Below are 19,862 nucleotides of genomic sequence, written 5' to 3' on the forward strand. Positions count from 1 at the left end.
CCGCCCCTTGCACCCCGAAGCCATGTCGTCATATATGCCATGACGTCATAATGGTAGTAACACTTTATTATACCATAAATCCATTTATATCATGAAACTATTACCGTCTTGGTGTACTTAGTCACATAGTATATCTTATTTTCATAGCTACGATGTTATTCATAAAGACACATTTTAAATATATATTTTTGGGGTAGACATCTGTCCGTTGATTCAAGATATTCCGATATTGATAAATAACTTCTTACACGAAAGTTCTAATATCAACCTTTAGCATCAGACTATACTTAAACCATTAATGAAAATTGATATTGTTCCTTTTTGTTTTTCCTGTCTTGTAATAAAATTATAATTTAGTCAAATAGAATTATAACACGTAACAGTCTGTTTTATGTATAACCGTCACTTCCTCACCTAACTCTCAATATAGAAGCTTCACAAGCCATTAAAACAGTAATAAGAAAAGAAATACAATAACAGGACGCCGCAGGTAATTTGCAAGTGGATTGTCGTTTCACTTCACGGGATTATAATACCTATCACCATTTGTTTAGAAGTCAGAATGCTATCACAACAAACCGAACAAAACCTATTAGCATATAAACAAGTTGCGAAAGCAACTCTGTATCTTTACGGTGTCTTTCGGTTAATGAAATGTTTGGAAGCTCATTACGTATTAATATAGCGGCGTCGTGTGATGACGTAATGGATCTGATTTGTGACGGAGTGCGGTGGGGGCATTCTTAGACTTATGTAAGGTAACATTAAATATATTATATTAAACACAACTTTCTGCCAGCTGGTGAGTTTATGACTTGAGAACCATTACACAGACTTATAAAATTATTTTTAATTTACGTATACAGGTAAATTATTATTTAGATTTATTATTAGTAGTAAAATAATTAGAACATCTCTGTAAAAATGGTACAGGGGGTATGCGCAATGTAACAGGGATATTACATGGAAGCGTCCAGGATATCAGCCAGGTGGGAGAGAAGTAGGGAAAGTAAAATTAGCAATAAGTACTTGGTCCATGCGAGCAGAGCCGCGGGGCATATCTGATTAGTATTGAAATTCCATCAAGACACGGTTGTCAACACAACAAGCTTATTATCTTTTAGGAGCGAAACTTTTATTTATTCCTAAGTGATTTTACAAGTGATAAGACTTTTTTAATTTGATTATGGCCATACCACCGCCACATCTACTTTTGACTTATAACTGTAGTGTCAAATGCTGCTGTGTTTTGATTTGAAAAGAGTGGTAAAATAAAGTGTGTTCAAAATAATTCTCGAGTACGAGTCGAACTCGCACATGGAGGCTTCCGTACCACCAAATGTTCATTATATTTTACTTGTTTTTATAAAATAACCATATTAAAATATGTTTTATTGTTCGTATTTGTATTTATTATAATAGCAGTTATAGTAGTAAATGGATTATAAAAAATTCAACTGTCTTTCTAGTACGGTTTAAAAATTAAAACGAAAAAAGCCGAAAAATACCAGTTTGTTGTATGGAGACCCCCTTTAATCTTCAACTTTATTTCTTTTTATTATTTGTTTCTATAACGGCCACCATTATGCATCCTCTGAAAAATTTCTATTTCAAGTGTCTATCTATTAGGATTCCAGAGATAGAGCCTTGTGACAGACGGACAGCCAGCGAAGTTTTAGTAATAGGGTTCCGTTTTTGCCCTTTGGGTACGGAACCCTAAAAAGGTAATTGAGCAAAGCGTTCTTATCTAGTCCCTGGCACTGCACAAAGGCAACTGGTAAAGCACGTAACAACGCCACGATGGAACACTAGGTAATATTATTTAAATTTAGTTTCAGGTTATCATAATTGAGAATAACTATTTACAGTAAGTTTTTACATGTTTCAAAGGCCAGTAGTTCACTTGAAGACCGCTGTCGTCTTTTGATATATATAACGGAATCTAAACAGAACAAAAGCCTTATCTCAAGTCGATCACTGACACTTTAAGACACCTTGTCTGAGCAAACTAAACTAAGCAATGAAACGGTTTCTTTGTAAAATAAATAGATAGACATAGCGTTGGTGGCACCGCGGTTGTGCCGCGTAGGTTTACCATATTTTTGTACAAGACAGTTAAGGGCTGATGAGTAACAACAAATTTATCTAAAGGACTAAAATTCTCAGAAATTCCTCGTATTCTTGTATACCTAATATTACCCCAAGGAGAGTACATATTTGGTATAATACTAATACTAAAAATTGTTTGCGAAAATATTTTAGGCTGCATTTAAGTTTAATATTACGTATATCATTTCATTCAAAATATATTTAGCTTACAAATAAAACCTACTTATAACATAGAGTGAAGTTAAAAAGATAGAACCCTCAAATAGAATAACTGCAAGATGCGCGCTCTCCGAAGTGGTATTGACTATGAGCTTGAAAAATATCTTAAGGGGTACAAGTCCAGCACACTAATATTGGATTAGAATCCAAGGAGCAAATTCATTTTTCCAGATATTAGAAACTAAATGATGTCGATCTGTTTGGCAATAGAAACTGGAACACTTTTTTTTTATAATATACGAGTAGCAGAGGAGCATACATTCCACCTGATGGTAAGTGGCTACTGCCGCCCATGGACATCTGTAATCAACCCCAGATAGGATTAGATATTCCTACCTGAGGTCTAAGCTGAGCTGAGGACTAAGCTGGAACGCTTCGGAAAAGTCTGTCTCCCTTACCACACCCTTCAAACCGGAACACAGCAGCGCCTAACACTGGCGCCTAGAAATAGGTATGGCGGTGGTGCCGCCGGAATCAAACCACAAAGGGTTCTACCACATTCAAAGTTTCAAAGGGTATAGTGATCATTGGCGTAAAGACTCGTCTTTTAGACGGTCCTTTACCTGATTGTAGTTATCATGATAGAAATGGTAGTATACATTTTATTACAATAAATGTATACCTACTATTTAAACTAAACAAAAAGGTAGTGGATAGTTTGAATGACTTTGACCCCATGTAAAGTGCTTGGCAGGTTAAGAATTCGCTCGCTTGTAGACGAGAGCACTCGTTGACCGGCCTTTTCTCTGCTGTTAGTAACAGTACCCTATTTTCGGAGTATATTTTCTTGTTTGTATCTACTTCAACATTTAAGTGTTTTGTATTTTTGATGGTAAAGATTTGGTTTTACTTTTTGGTTTTCTTATTTATGTACTATATATCTACTCCAAATAAAAATTGAAGCAGTTGTTATTGTACTCAATAGAATGAGTCTCTTGTACAAGAAGTCGTATAAACAGTTCTCATCGTTAATAACAGATTTATTGGGGGCGCCGGAGATGAGCTACGAAGAATTTTGTCATCGAAAATATTCGTCTTTCCTTCATCTTTCATCCCTTTATTTCTGCTTTTCTTCAGAATTAAACCCCTGAGAGGGGACTACTGTCTCCTCAGTGGGACAGAAATGGGTTATCGACGAATCCCAAAAATAGCATGTGACCAGTACAACGACCGCTGCGATTCAAACCATAAACCAATAACTAACCATACAAAACGTAATAACAGTTATATCTAACAATTGCAAATGAGCATTGTTTACTGAAGCAATCACTCAATTTATTTTACAAAGCGTTCTAGTGGCCTGTTAATTAATCGCCCGCAATGTTTTCGAGTATACAATTATAAAATTTATTGTTGGCGCGATGTGCGGGGAATTGTTTTGTTTTTGTCCTGGAAAACAGTAAAATTACATTTCGTACCATAATGCAGGGATAAAACAATGGTCGAGACCGTTTTTGTTTTCAGTTTTCAATAAATAAAATGCTTTAATGAACGGTTTAAGGTAATCGTATAAAACGTATAGTTGACAGTTAACATATCCATGAAAATAACGTATACCATACCATTTAAAATGTAACGTATTGATAATACGTTTCATATAACGTATTATCAATACGTTACATTTTAAATTCGGATCCCTTCTTACAAATATTGTGCGCACGGACGAGTATGTGATTTGACATAGTTACAGTTTATATGGCAAGGTTAGAAAAGTAGAACAGAAAAAAATATTTATAATACCTTTGTATTGTACATCATGATGTTAAATATAAGTTATAAAAATAATATTGTTTACATTCATATTGTAAATTTCGTCTCGGCTGAGCTCTCCCCCCATAAGGTTAGACCACAAACCAAATACAGGTCTGTGGTTAGGCCATAGTTCACGTAATGGTAGACGTCATATACGTTTAAGAAGATTTTTAAAGATATCTCAGTGATGTTGGTTTCCTTACGATATTTTCCTCCACATTTAAATCGACTGATATTTAGGTTCTATACTAATGCTTTTACAATAGTGAAAATAGATGTATTACCTTAAAATGTCATAGATAGTGAACAATAATATTGTTCAATAACTGTCAAATGTCAATGTAACGATAGTCAAATGTCAATAATGTTAAATATGAATAATGTGGATGTTTCAAAATAACTCAAAAAATATGTAATATGTATTAATAAATGAAAAAATTTATCATTATAAGCTGTGTCGTAGTAGAAAATAAAGTTCTACAATCTCTTATCTATTTTGAGTCATTGACTATGTTGTTGTCTGTGACAATTGTCTTTTAACGTCTGATAGACTATACTTTAACCTATAAATAAAGAATAAAGCGATAAATTAAAAACAACGAAAAAAGCTTTTATGGAGCTTTTGTTAAAATACCTCCAAAAGCAATAAAGCGTGAAAGCCCAGCAACAACACTCAAAGTCCTATCTCTCAATTTATGACACTCGAAGTATCAAAGTTGTATTTCATTTTTACTGGAATTTTCCAAGTTTTGGAATAAAACAATAAACGATATGACACTCGGCGGAACAGTCTATAGCTCCAGAGTTATGGGTGTTCGCGACTTTCCAACTGTAACCTCCCAACTTTGTTGTTACGTTGGCAACTTCAATTGTGATGGACGAAACATTGATGATTGTTTTTTATCTTTGGTATTAATGGAAACAAAAATAAAAACAAAATTTGTTGTGTCCCAAACAAACTTGTCTTTCAGAAACTTTATTTCACATCTAAGACAGCTATCGCTAAACAAACCTGTATTATTCGAAAACGTCAAAGTACTATTTTGCCACTATTAAGTTTAACAAAAACTCTCTAACTTACTCTACTTCCTTGTTTGAAATTTAACAATTTGGGGTTTAATTGAAAATTGTCAAACAGGCAAAAAATAATTATTAATAAGGCGCGTTAATCAACAATGCATATCTCATCATTATATTAATGTCGACGTGATTTGTATTAATTATTAACACTAGGCGTACATAATAAATTATTATCGATTGCAAAGTTTCGGTATAGTTAGCGGTACACCGGAATTAGATTTGACATCTAATTAGAATAATTACATATGTATGCGCGTATTTACTCGCTAACATCGGAGCGTATGTGAATATGTCGACAAATCAGTAAACTAGCACGACGAACGATTTGTGACTATGTAACTATAATTGAAGAAACCATGTAGTAACTTTGTGTGTTACATTTATTAAATGGTTAGGATGGTACAATGGTTTTGTTGATAAGAATAAAATAAATAAACCTTTATTGCAACTTTCTGAAATACTAACACTATTTTATTTTTGTTTGTATTGGAATTAGCCCAATTAATTTAAACTACACATATGATCTCTGAACAAAATTAGTCTTTATTTTTTTCGAAATTGTATTTGATAAATTTGAATGAATCAGTGCGTGCCTGGGACTTGAACCTCTGATCTACCAATTGACAATGCGAGTTTCTAAACATTAAGCTATTACGGCTATTTCATTGATTTTTCTTTAATTATAAACAAAATTTTGGTAATTGCAAGCTTTTATTTACAATTTCACATTAAGTGATAGATGTAAATGGCTGAAATTCAATCTTAAGTTAATAAAAATGTAATCGAATAAATTCGCAAGCCTCTAAAATAATCCTGTTTAAACAGATTACATAATTCCATAGTCCTGAGATTTTATACCTTCTATCCGAATAATATGGACGATTTTAGAATACTGGAGGCAGTGTAAATAATCGAGTACCATTTGAATCGGGTACTGTAATAACGTTGTTCCGGCCATTCACCTCGCGAATTGTTTGTAATGTGATTGTTCGGTGTGTTAAGTGACGTTGTGTAATTGTTGACGTTTGTATTCACGTGATTGGAATGTTGAGCTGGTGTTTTGTGATTTCAAGGCTGTGATTATTGTGGTTCGATTGGGATCAACTGCAGTATCTGTCTTAATATAAGTAGTCTTATGAATTTCAAGCAGCAAATGTAATGTAGTATTGATTCTAAATAAGATTTAAGTCCTCTTTGAAGTCCCTTGCACATATGCATTAGCAACATGCATATATGCTAAACTTTGAATACTCTCAAAACACACCTTTTAAACTAGAATACAGCAGCGCCAATTACTACTATTTGATAGAAGTAAGTGTGGCGGTTGTGCCTCCTGGTACCTTGGAATCCTTCCTGGTACACAGTTGTACCACATTATCAAATGTGTTGTGCTGTGATAAGATTGCTTATGACGGTGCAACTTATATTTTTTTGTCGGCATTCTTTACGTTCTACAAATCATATCTACAAATTGATTACAAATTAGTGTTCAATTATACCAAGTTGTTTTTTTCTTTCTTCCTAAAAATATACAAGATTAAAAAAATATAAATGTAAGAGTCAAATATAACACTACACTTTTGAAAATTAGAAACTAGACAATTTTATTAAATGACTTGTGAACTAAGGCTTATGTATTTTAATAATAATAAGGTTTAGTTTGGAAGTTACGGAGGAACATGTTTCAGTACTGTACTGGAAAGGACGTTTCACCCGTTGTATATAAATTAAACGAGTTAGCAAAAGTTTAAATGTGCTTTTATTTTTAGTTGTGGTGAATCAAAAACTATAACTGGTTATGTCACTTAAATTTCTTTAAAGTAACTAAAATAAAACCATATGAAGTTTTCATTTGTAGAGAAAAATATTTGCTTTGAATTTTCTTATGTTATATGAATACTTTACAATGTGATTACCATAAAAAATATGTATTAGCAGACGAGCATGCAGTCGACCTGATGGTATGTGTTTACTGCCGGCCATGGACATCTGTAATCAACCCCAGATAGGATCGGAGATCGTCCACAGATGCGCCAGTACCCCTGAGGACTAAGCTGGAACGCCTCGTAAAAGTATGTCTGCTTATGTAAAGGTATCTATATCTCCGGGTAGATGTGATGCTGCCCTTCCTTCGTATCAAAATATTCGAATTCTGGTAAAGGAGATAAATCGAAGCATTACAACTTAGTTCTCAGAGGTAACAATGTCCCTGGACAGGACTATAATTTTATTTGACATCAACTACAGCTTTCATTTAATTACCGGGGCTGCATTTCTTCAGGCATACATACTCATTTTCTTTTATTTTTAGTTCTATTTTTAGTAGTTTCAATTTCATAAAAACATATCACTAACGAAATCTTTTAAATCTCCCTAAGCAAAAGTCTGGATGTGATCTGAGCTATAACAAGACAGTTTTACGCGGCATCGTACGTATCACGGCTAACATTAAAATAAAAACTTTTCGAGTTGGCGCAGTTTCAGCGTAATATTATAAGCGGGCACTCGAGAGGATGTCGCGCGATTCTTGAATAAATTATACAACTTGTGAAAGTTGCCAGTCTGGAGATACGACGGCGACGTGCCGCTTGTTTGTTTGTTTGTTCGTACAACGAGAATGATGGAACAATAATAAACGTAATGTATTCAGCTAGTTTTGATCTTGGATCTTTGCCCAGTGAATTAGGCGTATTTATAGTTCATGGTAAAATCATTCGCTTTTATAGTTTACTTAACGATAAGGCAGATGAAATACCTGATGAAATGTAATCGCCGTTCCCTATTGATATTTTGCAACATCAGTTGTTGCCAAGGCATCACCTACTTTGAAGGAGAGCTGTTGCTGCGTCTTTCTTGAAGAGATACTTTTAATAATCAATCAATATTAAATTTTAATCAATCAATAATCATGATTATTAAAAATCAAAATGAGCGTTTCAAATATCGAAATTTAACTATTTTTAACATTAAAAAAACATTAAAAAAAAATTAAATTGCATTAAATATTTGTTGCTTTTTAATTTTTGTTACTCTTGCTCTAGAAAACCATAATATTAATACATACAATGTATTACAACATTGAAATACACGTCAATATACTAATAGCGTCCTTCCACGTACATTCGCTTTGTGTTGCAAAATTATTCCGGCCGGTACTCCACACAAAAGAACTTTGCTCAATCTCGATAGTTTTTCGCAGGAATTTTCGCAGCGAACAATGGCCGTACGGAGATAAAAATAGAAAGCGTAGTTCGAGCGGCTACGAGCCGCTACGAATTACGTAGCAGGTCTACGCTAACCGTTCTAAATACAAAGCAGTAAATAATTTGTACACTTAGAGCTATATTGTTGAAGATACATATATAAACTCAATGTAAATTAATTTACTTTTAAATATATCTATGTGTCACTCTTTGATTTGATCAGTCTGTCTGTCAAGTGTATGTTTAATGTAGGGTACAGATTCCAAGTAATATATCGTGATTAATCCTGCAAGTTCGTTTATATTATCCTATAACTTCTTCATATATACGATTTCTAGGTCACTTTAATTAAGTATCGATTGAAATCTTTGGACACTTTATTTTTAAATGTGGTTGTGGTAAGTTAATGTGTAGTTGTGATTAGGTGCGCAAACTGATTGAATTTACTTATATCCATAGTATAATTTTCCTAGTAGTATCTTATGGCTTTTATAAAGTGACAATATTATAACGACATTATATTTTAAAATAATGTGGTGGACTATTCGAAACTTATTGATTTTAAGAAAGCAACTATGTAAATAATATAATTAAAAATAAATCACAATATTTTAAATTAGAAAATCCGGAAATATTTTTTCTATAGTCTATAATTAAAATAGAGAACGGGAGTAACCGACATAGCTCAAAGAAATAGCAAGCTGAAGTGGCAGTGGGCTGGTCACATATGTCGCAGAACCGATGGGGCAGGCGAGTTCTCGAATGGCAACCACGTATCAGCAGACGGAGTGTAGGACGCCCACCGGCACGCTGGACCGACGACCTTAAGAGGGCTGGTGGTAGTGGCTGGATAACTTACTAAATTATTATTACTGAACAATGACCAAATTGAGATCAAAATAGAAGCGTAATTCGATTCGCGGTATCGTAGCTACGGATTCTACGTATACCGTAGCAATGCTACGCCAATAACTAAATACCTACAGCGTTAAATAATTCGTAGCCATGCGATTTGTAGAGGTGACTATGTTTAGTTTCTGCTACATAAACTAAGGCTAAGAATTAATAATTAGGTTACTGCAGAATTATAGCCATTGCTGTGCGTAGTGGATGCTATTATAAAGGTAATATTGCTACCAAAATTAAAGGATTATGTAACAAAGAAATATAAATAACTGGCACTATACACATACAACTTCTTCTTCTCTAACTTCTAACGAAACACCTTGGGAATTGGCGATAGATAGACGTTCAAAAAAGAGTTCTGTAAAGAATCTATTTTGAATAAAACGTTTTTGATTTTGAATTTTTTAAGGGTATAAAAAGGAAATATGTGTATAAAATGATAGTGCACTGCGTGCATTTACACGTAAGAAACGCAGCTTCTGCACATATTGCCTTATTGTAGCTTTTTTGTATCGTGGGTGATACGAAATTAAACACCCAAAAACATCATTTAGTATTGCCTGACTGGAATTTGAACCCGGAGATCAAAACGATATACCACAAGTTAATAAAAAAAACACTAATTAGGTGACAAAAGTAACTAAAGTAAGTAGATAATATTATAATGGCTTATGTTACTCTTAGTTCGCTCGACAATGGTTCCGCACGCCATCAAAGCCGGCTCATCGAGAGGCGAGGTTTGAAATTCAAATCCCGCATTATACGGATCCGCGTCTGCCACAGTAACCGCATTAAAGCAGTTCACTCAGACACACTAACCGCATTATAGCAGCTCGCTCGGCTCCTATTCCACAAATCTCAGTTAAATACACGTTTCAATAGGCATTATGTTAGTTATAACAGCCAATGAGAGGCGTCATATTCACAATTACCTACATAAGGTCCATTCTCACATCATACCCATTGGACTTATCTTATCAACAGACCCTTATGATAATTATAAGTGACTGTATCTAATGCATTTATAACTACATACTTTTGAAGGTAGTAAAACCCTTTGTGGTTCGCTTCCGGCGGCACCACCAACGCACCTATTGCTGCCTCATAACAGCAGTGTTAAGCACTGCTGTGATTTGGTTTGAAGGGTGTGGTAAGGGAGACATACTTTTCTGTGGCGTTCCAGCTTAATTATCAGGGGTAGCGGCGCATCTGTGGGCGTACATATGACCATGGGCGGCAGTAGCCACTTACCATCAGGTGGATTGCACGCTCATGTGCTACTCCTATATTAAAATAAAAACAACAATAACTATTCCATTCCTTTCTTAAGAATGATTTGAGCCACTCGCTCTTTTACATACATTCTTCAGTGAGAGTAAAAAGTTCAATTTCTTAAAGCAGTCGTGTTATATGGTGTTGTATAATAATCTATCAAAAATAAAGAAATAGCTACCAGTGTTTTACTGACCTGTTTCTAACTTTTATATTCTATCAGGATTTCGCTTTCTAAATTTATTTAACAATCATAATATAAAACTATGGCTATTCTATTGCGCTTCCATGACGTCACGTAGACTGTTCGTCGGTAATTGATTAAAATCAGCATGACCGCCGATATCTATTCAATCTATTCTATTTCACTCGTAATACCTAAATTAAACGTATTTCTAACATACTTCTGAACTTACGTTATTCCTACGAGTACACTTTTTATAAACATCAAGAACTGAGGTGCTACTTTATTTACTTTTATTGCAGAAATATACTCCCAGGTAGGATAAACATTTTAAAGAAAAATTTAAATTTTACTCGTGAAATTTCGCAAGGCGGTTTATTTATGTACACGTTTCCGTAAGCCCTGAAAGACCGGTGGGGTGACGCACTCGAAATGTGAAAATGAAAACCAAAAGTGTGTCTCGGGAAAGCCACTCCTATTTTTTTGCCCGGATGTTTACACTGCATAGAAAGCTTAAATGCAAGCGAGACTTTAATTTAAACAGTGAGAACGCTCGTACTATGGAACTTGAGTCATAGATTCACAGATTGTTTTTTTTTGGATTCCTTTCAGTTTTTTTTAATGTTAATAATTAAGATTTACATTTTTACTAATATCGAATATCGAGATAAATCCAGTAAGTAAGCAACGCCGACGAATTATTCTAAATTTTAGCTCAATCGTTTATATAAAAATACTTGCAGTTTCATTTGCTAAAAATTACATACAAGACATTAGAAACTTGTAAAATTAAAGTAAAAAAGATTCTTACCTTACATCGATTCTATTATAACAAAATACACGTAATCTATTGTTAGAATTATGAGATCTCCATTTCTACCATTTGCAATAAAGCTTGCGCCGTGTTCGGAAAACAGACGCAGAGTTATATGAAACGTTCAAACTTACTCAGGTAGTCGTCTGTAACCGGTCTCAGGTGGTAGCGCTCTTATCTGATGAAAATGTTTGTTGACGTTCATGGGCTGTAACGTCAGATAGATAGAATTTCCATTTGCTTCATATATTTCTGACTAAATTATGTAGGTCTTCGGAGCAGTGCAGTCGAGCGATACAATTATTTTTGATCCTATATATATAAAAATATATATCTATAAAACGCTTTCTACACTCACAGCCCCATATAAAGATTGCCTGTATCATGGGTGCTTAGAAACACACAGAGACAAATACACAAACTCTGAAATCCAGAAACAGAAAACTAAATTCATCATTTAGATACATGTTTGGCCAGTGATCGACCCGGGACGCTCTGCACGTCAGACTGGTATGGTGACCGCTCCGCCACGCGGGTCGTCATATACTATCTGTATTTTACTGTATTTAATTTCATTTTAAATTACCATTTCTTTTACTATTCAGAAAAGTATGTCTCCCTTACGACACCCTTCAAAACGGAACACAGCAGCGCGTAACACTGCTGTTATTAGGCAGAAACAGGTGTGGCGGTGGTGCCACCGGAGTCGAACCACAAAGGGTTCTACCACCTTTAAAACCGGTTTCTACCGTATGCGACCACAAATAAACCACAAACCGATCTGTATCCTATCATATTGTGCCATATCATGACGTACTGTATCGTATTATAAAATGGTGGGTGTCCCCAGGTGGCGAGGGCCAGGAGCACGGGCCGGTGTTCCTGATGGAGCCGCCACCGCGGCTGGTGTTCTCCAACGGCACGGGCGCGCGCGTCTCGTGCGCCGCGCACGGCTTCCCCTCGCCGCAGATCGCCTGGCAGCTGCCGGACGGCACCCAGCTTGATGATGCGCCGGGACTCAGGTAACTGTAACAACACAAGTTATTATTACCCTAATTCAAATTTTAGTGTTTTTCTGATCGTTTGTATTTCATAAAAGTAAGTTTGGAAAATCCAAAAGTGCACGACTCATAATGCTCATTTAATTATGAAATATAAAAAAAAAAAAAAAAAAACTTAAGTCGTTCAAAATTAATTGCCGAAAAAACAGCTGTAGTAGGAAGAAGGTACTGCACAGGCGCCCCTGGTGGAATAAATGTACATAATATCTATAGATATACAGTCTTGTAGTTTTCGTTTTTTATTAATTGCAATTAAACGACACTGAATTAATTAATCATTCGCATTCAGTGACCTACAATCGTCGATTAGAATTTTTAAAAAATTTTTTTAACTCAAATGATGGATTTTTTCACAAGTTACAGTGTTTTCAGGTTTCACACGTGACGGACAGGAAAATTTTTTGACCTATTTTGGTGTTTTTTTCCAATTCTATTGTAGTAAATCAATTTTTAAAAAGTATGGAATTAATCTCCATTAAATTATCTCGACAATAGTATGCAAAATATCTTGATTCCGTGAACTATCAAGGCTATAATAATAAAAATAGCCGCCAAAATGAAGCGAAAAAAATTTTTCGATCGTAAAGCACTCTCTGATGCTTCGCATCATGAGTCGTGCAATAGATATCTGTTCATATATTAAAAGTTCGTCATACTCGAGCATATGGATCCGATGTTCATGAAACTTGGCATATCAAAGTTTTTCATAGAAAAGGATTATATTCAGTACATTATTTGACCTCTCAACTCTAACAAATTTTGTGACACATTCAAATTTTTTTTTACTGACCATATTTCCCTTAACAGATTCTCGTTATCAGTAAAACGTTATCACTCGTTCATTGAATTACTAAAAAATAACCCATAACAAATATTTAGCTAAATACTGACGGCTTTATGTACATAGGTACATACGTTTAACTTGTGTGGAACGTTGCCAGGTTTGTAGCAAGAGATAAGTGGCGAAAGCCCTTTATATCAATATTTACTACATCGGATTTTCATACTCTATATTTCGCGGTTTACGGCCTTGCATTTTGTTAAAATTTAATGAAGTGCTTTGCCGATTCGTTACTTTTGACCTGTGCGTATTTTCGTCCACGCTACGATATTAAATTAATATATTTTATTTAACATTACATACTTGAGGGATTTCTAAGAATTTTATCAAATGTATAAAATGTAACTGAGACCGTAGAGAACAGATAGCCATTTCTTAATAACTTCGACTACGAAGTCAATACTAGGGAATTTCTATATATTATATTTCTCCTCCAATAACTATTTTGTAAACATTCTCGTACAGGTTAATACCTGTACGACGAATGAATAATTTCATTACTTAATTTATTATTAGAATTTTATTTCATTTTATTTAGAACTTTTATAAAAAAAATCTTATTGTAATACTTTAAACGATTTTTATATATCATCAGTTCTTTCTGTACGTTCAATTAAATTCCAATAAAATTTAGTAGTTTTTAGATAATACCTTAACAAACTCGTTTATTTTTCTATTTACATTATATATATTAGTTTAAATATAATAAAGTACATAATAGGCAGAAAGTGTTAAAATTACACGTTTTCTATGTACCCACCAAATTCATGGTAAAACAAAATAAAGAAACCTAGTAAAATATTAACGCAATAATAAGAAGTGTATAAGAAAACACGATATTTTCTCGAGCATATAGGATGGGATCAGGTGTTCCAACAGGAACAACTGTGTCGTACGTATTACCATACTTTCATAATGTAATACATACAACGGACAAATGTTGTTCAAGGAAGATGCACCCAGAAATTGGTTACGTAGCACCGCGAAACATATGTGTATTGCAACATTTTTGAGACATTTAAAACGTCCAAAAATGACGACAAAATAATAGCTTAGAAATATCTTTCCTAATATATAAAATATCAAAATCTTTGTAAAACTTTAGTGTTATTAACAATATGACATGTCATGAAAATTTTTATTCATAGATATTTGTAGTAGTTAGTAGGTTGAAAGTGGTAGAACCCTTTGTGGTTTGAGTCCGACGGCACCACCGCCACACTTTTTTTTTTCTCGAGGGGGAAACCTTCAAGAGGTACCCGACGACGTGGGAGCGACGCCGGGTTATGTGGGATTTTTACCGCACTAAAACCCCCCCGGTGGCCGTCCTCAACGCTTGTTGGAGAACTCCGGGATCTCCAACGGAACACAACCGGAGCCCTCCAAGCGCGATGCCCAACGGGCTCTACCCTGGGGGAGCAGTTTTCGCTCCTCCCACACCATGTAGTGTTTACGACGGTATGCGACCACACATACCGCCGTCCTTCCCGGGGTCGCTTGTTGGACGGTTCGAGCTCCCACTCTTGCCGTCCGCAACCCCGGAAGCCCCCTTTTAGTCGCCTCCTACGACAGGCAGGGGATACCGTAGCCCTATTCTAGTCCCGGAACTACAGGGACACCCACCGCCACACCTATTTCTGCCTTATAACAGTAGTGTTAAGCGCTGCTGTTTTCTGATTTAATGGGTAAGGGGGACATACTTTTCCGAGGCATTCCAGCTTAGTCCTCAGGGGTAGCGGCGCATCTGTGTCCTACCTCCGGTTCGAATATCTAATCCTATCTGGAGTCGATTACAAATGTCCATGGGCGGCAGTAGCCATTTACTATCAGGTGGACTGCATGCTCATCTGCTACTCCATATTATAGAAGAAAAAAATGTTATAAAACTCGGACATGCCATAAAAATGTGGTCCGTTTTATATGGTGAAGTAGACTAATGTGATAGCTAACAATTTAGATCTTAAAGGCAGCGTCTCTGATCGGCCATACGTAGATTTCCTGCTATTTCAGGTGCTTCAAAACTATACGAGTGCCTGTCTCATTGTTTAAGCCAACATATTTTTGCATGCCAGCACCTCAAAACAATGAGTGATTATAGATTTTGTATAGCACAACAAAACAGGGGCCTTACGTGACGCCGGGACGTTACGTGACGTCACGTGCGTTACGTGACGTTGCGATAGAGATGTGATACATGTACGCCATTGCGATTTCACAAACTCACAGTGAAGTGCTTGGAAAGGATCGAATATTTCTGGGCAGTTAAACTAATTTAGCACGATTTGTCTGTTTTTCTTTTCTTCTTTCCTAATGTTAATTTCTTTATGTTTCTCTTTTGTCTAATATTCTACTAATTCTGATTATATGATCTTATTATATGTAGTGACATATATTTTAAAATGTATAAAAATGAATGTGAACCATTGAATTTCATCATTTCTCGTGACCTACCGCCGATATCATAATTATCCCAACAAGATTCTGAAGTCAACCGTAGATAAATCATCTCCGTGGACAGAATTGAATTATCGAGTAAATACTTTCGATATCATTTAAACTGAAAATAATGAATTTTACTATTATTATCTTTTCCAACACACTTAACCACACTACTAGTCATAGCCGTAATGCCAAATACGAACATGTACTTAGCATAGCTAAAAAAAACAAGAAAACCTCTTATGACCATCTCTACTTTGAATATGATCATTAACTCTCATTATAATTTTCAAAGTAGTAACATTAGAACTTTAAAAATTCCACGCTACATTCTCAAACGATGCTTTGCATTATACTAGTGCATACGAGAACACAATAGGAACCGTTCTGTTCCGAGCTATTAAGGCACATTACGACTAGGCGGGCCTCGTTAAGCACGAGTGGGCCCAAAGCGTTGCCTAAAGAACCACCAGCGACGGGTAACGAATTTCAAGATTTTTTATAATAGTGAAGTAGCGAACGAGCATTCAGTCCAGCAAATAGTTGGTGGTTACTACCACCCGTGGACATTTGTAATTAACCCCAAGATAAGATTAGATTCCTACCTGAGGTTAGCTATAGATTCCTTGCTACCCTTGAGGACTACTTTGAAATGCCTCAGTAAAATGTGTATCCCTTACATACTTAACTTTGATGTAAGTAGGCAGAAATAAATGTGGGTGTGGTGCCTCCAGAATCGATTCAAATAGGTCGTTTATCCACAGCACCGTCACCGAGCCGATACCGGGAACGACATTATTGCGGGCCGATTTTTAATATGTCGTGATGGCTATAGTTTGTCCACCGCGACTGATATCGGCGGCTTATTTTGTTCCAGCTGTCACGCATGTGACGGCAGTATATGGACAAGTTCCAACGTTTATATTGCCGGTACATCGGCCCATCAAAATCTCGGTGCCGATCTAGCGGTCACGCCGATTTACTCGAAATATCAGCGGCCGGGATGACGGTGCTCGGATGACGGATGTACACTGGACAAGCGGCTATAGTAAATGTATGTACGCTAATTCGGCGGCGTCATAAATTATCGATATCGGCTCGGCGACGGTGGCGGTGGACAAACGGCGATAGGGTTCTAACACCTTTTTAGTATTATATTGAGTAAGCTAGGTAGTATTCCTATTAGATTATCAGTGCTAGAACAATAATTATGAGGCGGTCAACAGCCTCACACTACGTAAAAATGTAATATATTGAATAATCCCTAATGTGTATCTTTAGTTTTCATCATTTATAATAGAACAAGTTGGAACTGTATTTTGTCTTCAAAGACTTGCTACTATACTTATAGTACCTATTCGCAGACGCGCTTATATTCAAAATTATCCTTCTATCTTGTTGCAAAATGAAGATTTCTGTGTTTGCATGGAGTACTTGTTACCTTCTTTAAAAATGGTTACGTGTACTTACAATTATAATTGGAATCATTATTGTTACGTTTCGAGTGTTCTAAATATTGGCCTCACAAATTGAAGTCCAGCCTTCATGATTGAAATTCAATGTATGCCAATTTTAATATATGCCGTATTATCATAAATGCTTATGCAGTAACGGGAATACTGTGAAAACCCACATGCATGCATACAGAATTTCATTATAAGAAGTTTTTAAAGACAGATTACAAACCCAGCATGGCGGACTATGTATGTGTGAAGGTTATGTGTATGTTTCTCATCTTGATAGCAGACCAGCGCCGAGAACTTACAAAATAAGGATATAAGAAATTGTCTGTGTCTGGTATTAACTTTTTCTTGCTAGAGAAAAAAGTAGAACTAAAAAATATTATAAAAACAAAAAACCTAGAAATATATCCAACTAGCAGAACCCGCGGCTTCGCCCGCGTAAAACAATATTATATGACATACAAATAACTGTAATCGTAAATTTGTACCTAACAATTTTAACGATAAAGTAGCATTCATATTTAATTAATAAAAGTTTTTTTTTTCGTCACTGTGTACCTAAATTGGTCAAGCTTACACTTTGGTTAAGCTCAGAAACATACACAAAAACTCTAATTAGTGGACTGTAATGAAACTTTCTTTAAAATATAAGTTTCATGTAGGATACAATAATTATTATTTACACTGTTCCATAGGAACCGTCCATGTTACATGGGGCCTTACATACAGCGGCGGTTAGAGCTCCCATTCTTGCCGCCCGCAACTCCAGATGTCCCCCTTTAGTCTCGTACGACAGGCAGGGGATACTGTAGCCCTGTTCTAGCCCAAAATTTAAATCCAAGGTCTATGTATCTACCACATCACCATCACTAATCCACGCATACCCACCACAACCATACCCCACGACAGGACAAAATGTTGGCACGCAGTGTGTCCAATGTAGTTGCGATAAACTTACGCATTATCATATATGAAATTTGCACCCCTTCAACGTTGTCGTGTATTTGTCTGAATAGACGTTATCTGAAATTTCACGTTTCTAACTTCGAACCTAAAAGATTCCCGTATACATACATACATATAATACTTCTTTTACCTCCTTAGTAGAATTTCAAAAACATTCCTATGTACATATGCATCAATAGATATGTTATCAAAAATTTCTGAAAGATAATATTCAACACCAACGGTTGGCAACTCGACAACCACGGGTGGTGTGTGGCCCGCGACTTTCTCCTGTGGCCCGCGGGTCTGCGCGTTACTAATAATTGGCCAAGTGCAAGTCAAACCCGCACCTTGAACCAGACCTTTACCAGAAGGTGGTGGAACCCTTTGTGGTTCGACGCCGGTGGCACCACCGCCACACCTATTTCTACCTAATAACAGCTGCGTTAAGCGCTGCTGTGTTCCGGTTTGAAGGGTGTGGTAAGGGAGACAAACTTTTCCGAGGCGTTCCAGCTTAGTCCTCAGGGGTAGCGGCGCATCTATGGTTGATAACGGATGTCCATGGGCGGCAGTAGCCACTTACCATCCGGTGGACTGCATGCTCGTCTGCTACTCCTATATTATGAAAAAAAAACCTGGAGGGTTCCGTACTACCAAAATTTTCATTTTTTTTAAATTTCTAGTATTTAATATTGCAGCAGCCATTAAAGTACACACATTGTGAAAATTTGAACTGTCTACCTTTAACGGTTCAAAAGTTAGTTGGAAAAATATCGAATAGCAGTTTGTGTTGTATGGGGACCCCTTTTTGTTTTCAACTTTTTTTATTTTTATTATTTGTTGTTATAGCGGCTACAGTTATGCATCCTCTGTAAGAATTTCAAATGTCTATCCATTACAGTTCCAGAGATAGAGCCCTGTGACACACGGACAGACGGACAGACAGCGAAGTCTTAGTAATAGGGTTCCGTTTTTATCCGGTACGGAACCCTAAAAAACCGCTGTTCTGCACTTCAGGACGCACAATACATTCCCATGTTAAAAATATATATTACGACGGCCCGTGGAATTTCGCCCTACACTAAACTTCTCTTGCACTCTGTTCTTTTTCCAGACACGCCAAAGGAAGTAACTTCAATAACGGTTTTTAAAGAAACTTTCTTTACTAATAGTACCCCAATGGGGTTGATTGTTGAGTTGCTAAAAATGCTGAAACAGATGTGTAAACAGAAAGGCATAATGCGTACACCCTTTTATAGCCGTCTTAAGGGTTGATCTAAAAAAACAGTGACTCAGATGCTTTATTGAGTCTAATGATAATTTTTCATAGTGGTTGCTTCCAAATTAACGGATTATAAAATAAAGTTCCAACCAGTATTCCAACGACCTTAAGGGTAGATTTTCCATAAATGGTGTTAAAAAAGTTCTATCATTCCCAACCAGAAAGCCAATTACCATTTTTTACAGTCCTTGCTTCCAAATTAACAGTTTTTAAAATAATGTTCCATCCGCTATTAAACGTCCTTAAGGGTTAATTTTCCAAAAACGGTAAAATAGGTGTTCTATTATTTACA

The 19,862-nt window shown here is 35.9% G+C and overlaps 1 protein-coding gene across 3 annotated transcripts in view; it reads left to right on the forward strand.

Annotated features, from left to right (window-relative positions):
• Dscam3 (Down syndrome cell adhesion molecule 3) overlaps positions 1 to 19,862 on the forward strand; it is a 187,498-nt gene that overhangs the window by 20,091 nt on the left and 147,545 nt on the right. For all 3 annotated transcript variants that reach the window (XR_012103075.1, XM_073082409.1, XM_073082410.1), the window contains exon 3: positions 12,390 to 12,561. Coding sequence is in view for 2 of the 3 variants with exons in the window: in XM_073082409.1 (XP_072938510.1) it covers positions 12,390 to 12,561 (172 nt within the window). In the remaining variant the exon portion in view is untranslated. The remainder of the gene's footprint in view (positions 1 to 12,389; positions 12,562 to 19,862) is intronic.

The sequence above is a fragment of the Epargyreus clarus genome, unplaced genomic scaffold (assembly GCF_041222505.1).
Source record: "Epargyreus clarus isolate Ecla_fem2 unplaced genomic scaffold, WU_Ecla_fem_2.2 ptg000003l, whole genome shotgun sequence".
NCBI classification, from domain to species: Eukaryota; Metazoa; Arthropoda; class Insecta; order Lepidoptera; family Hesperiidae; genus Epargyreus; species Epargyreus clarus.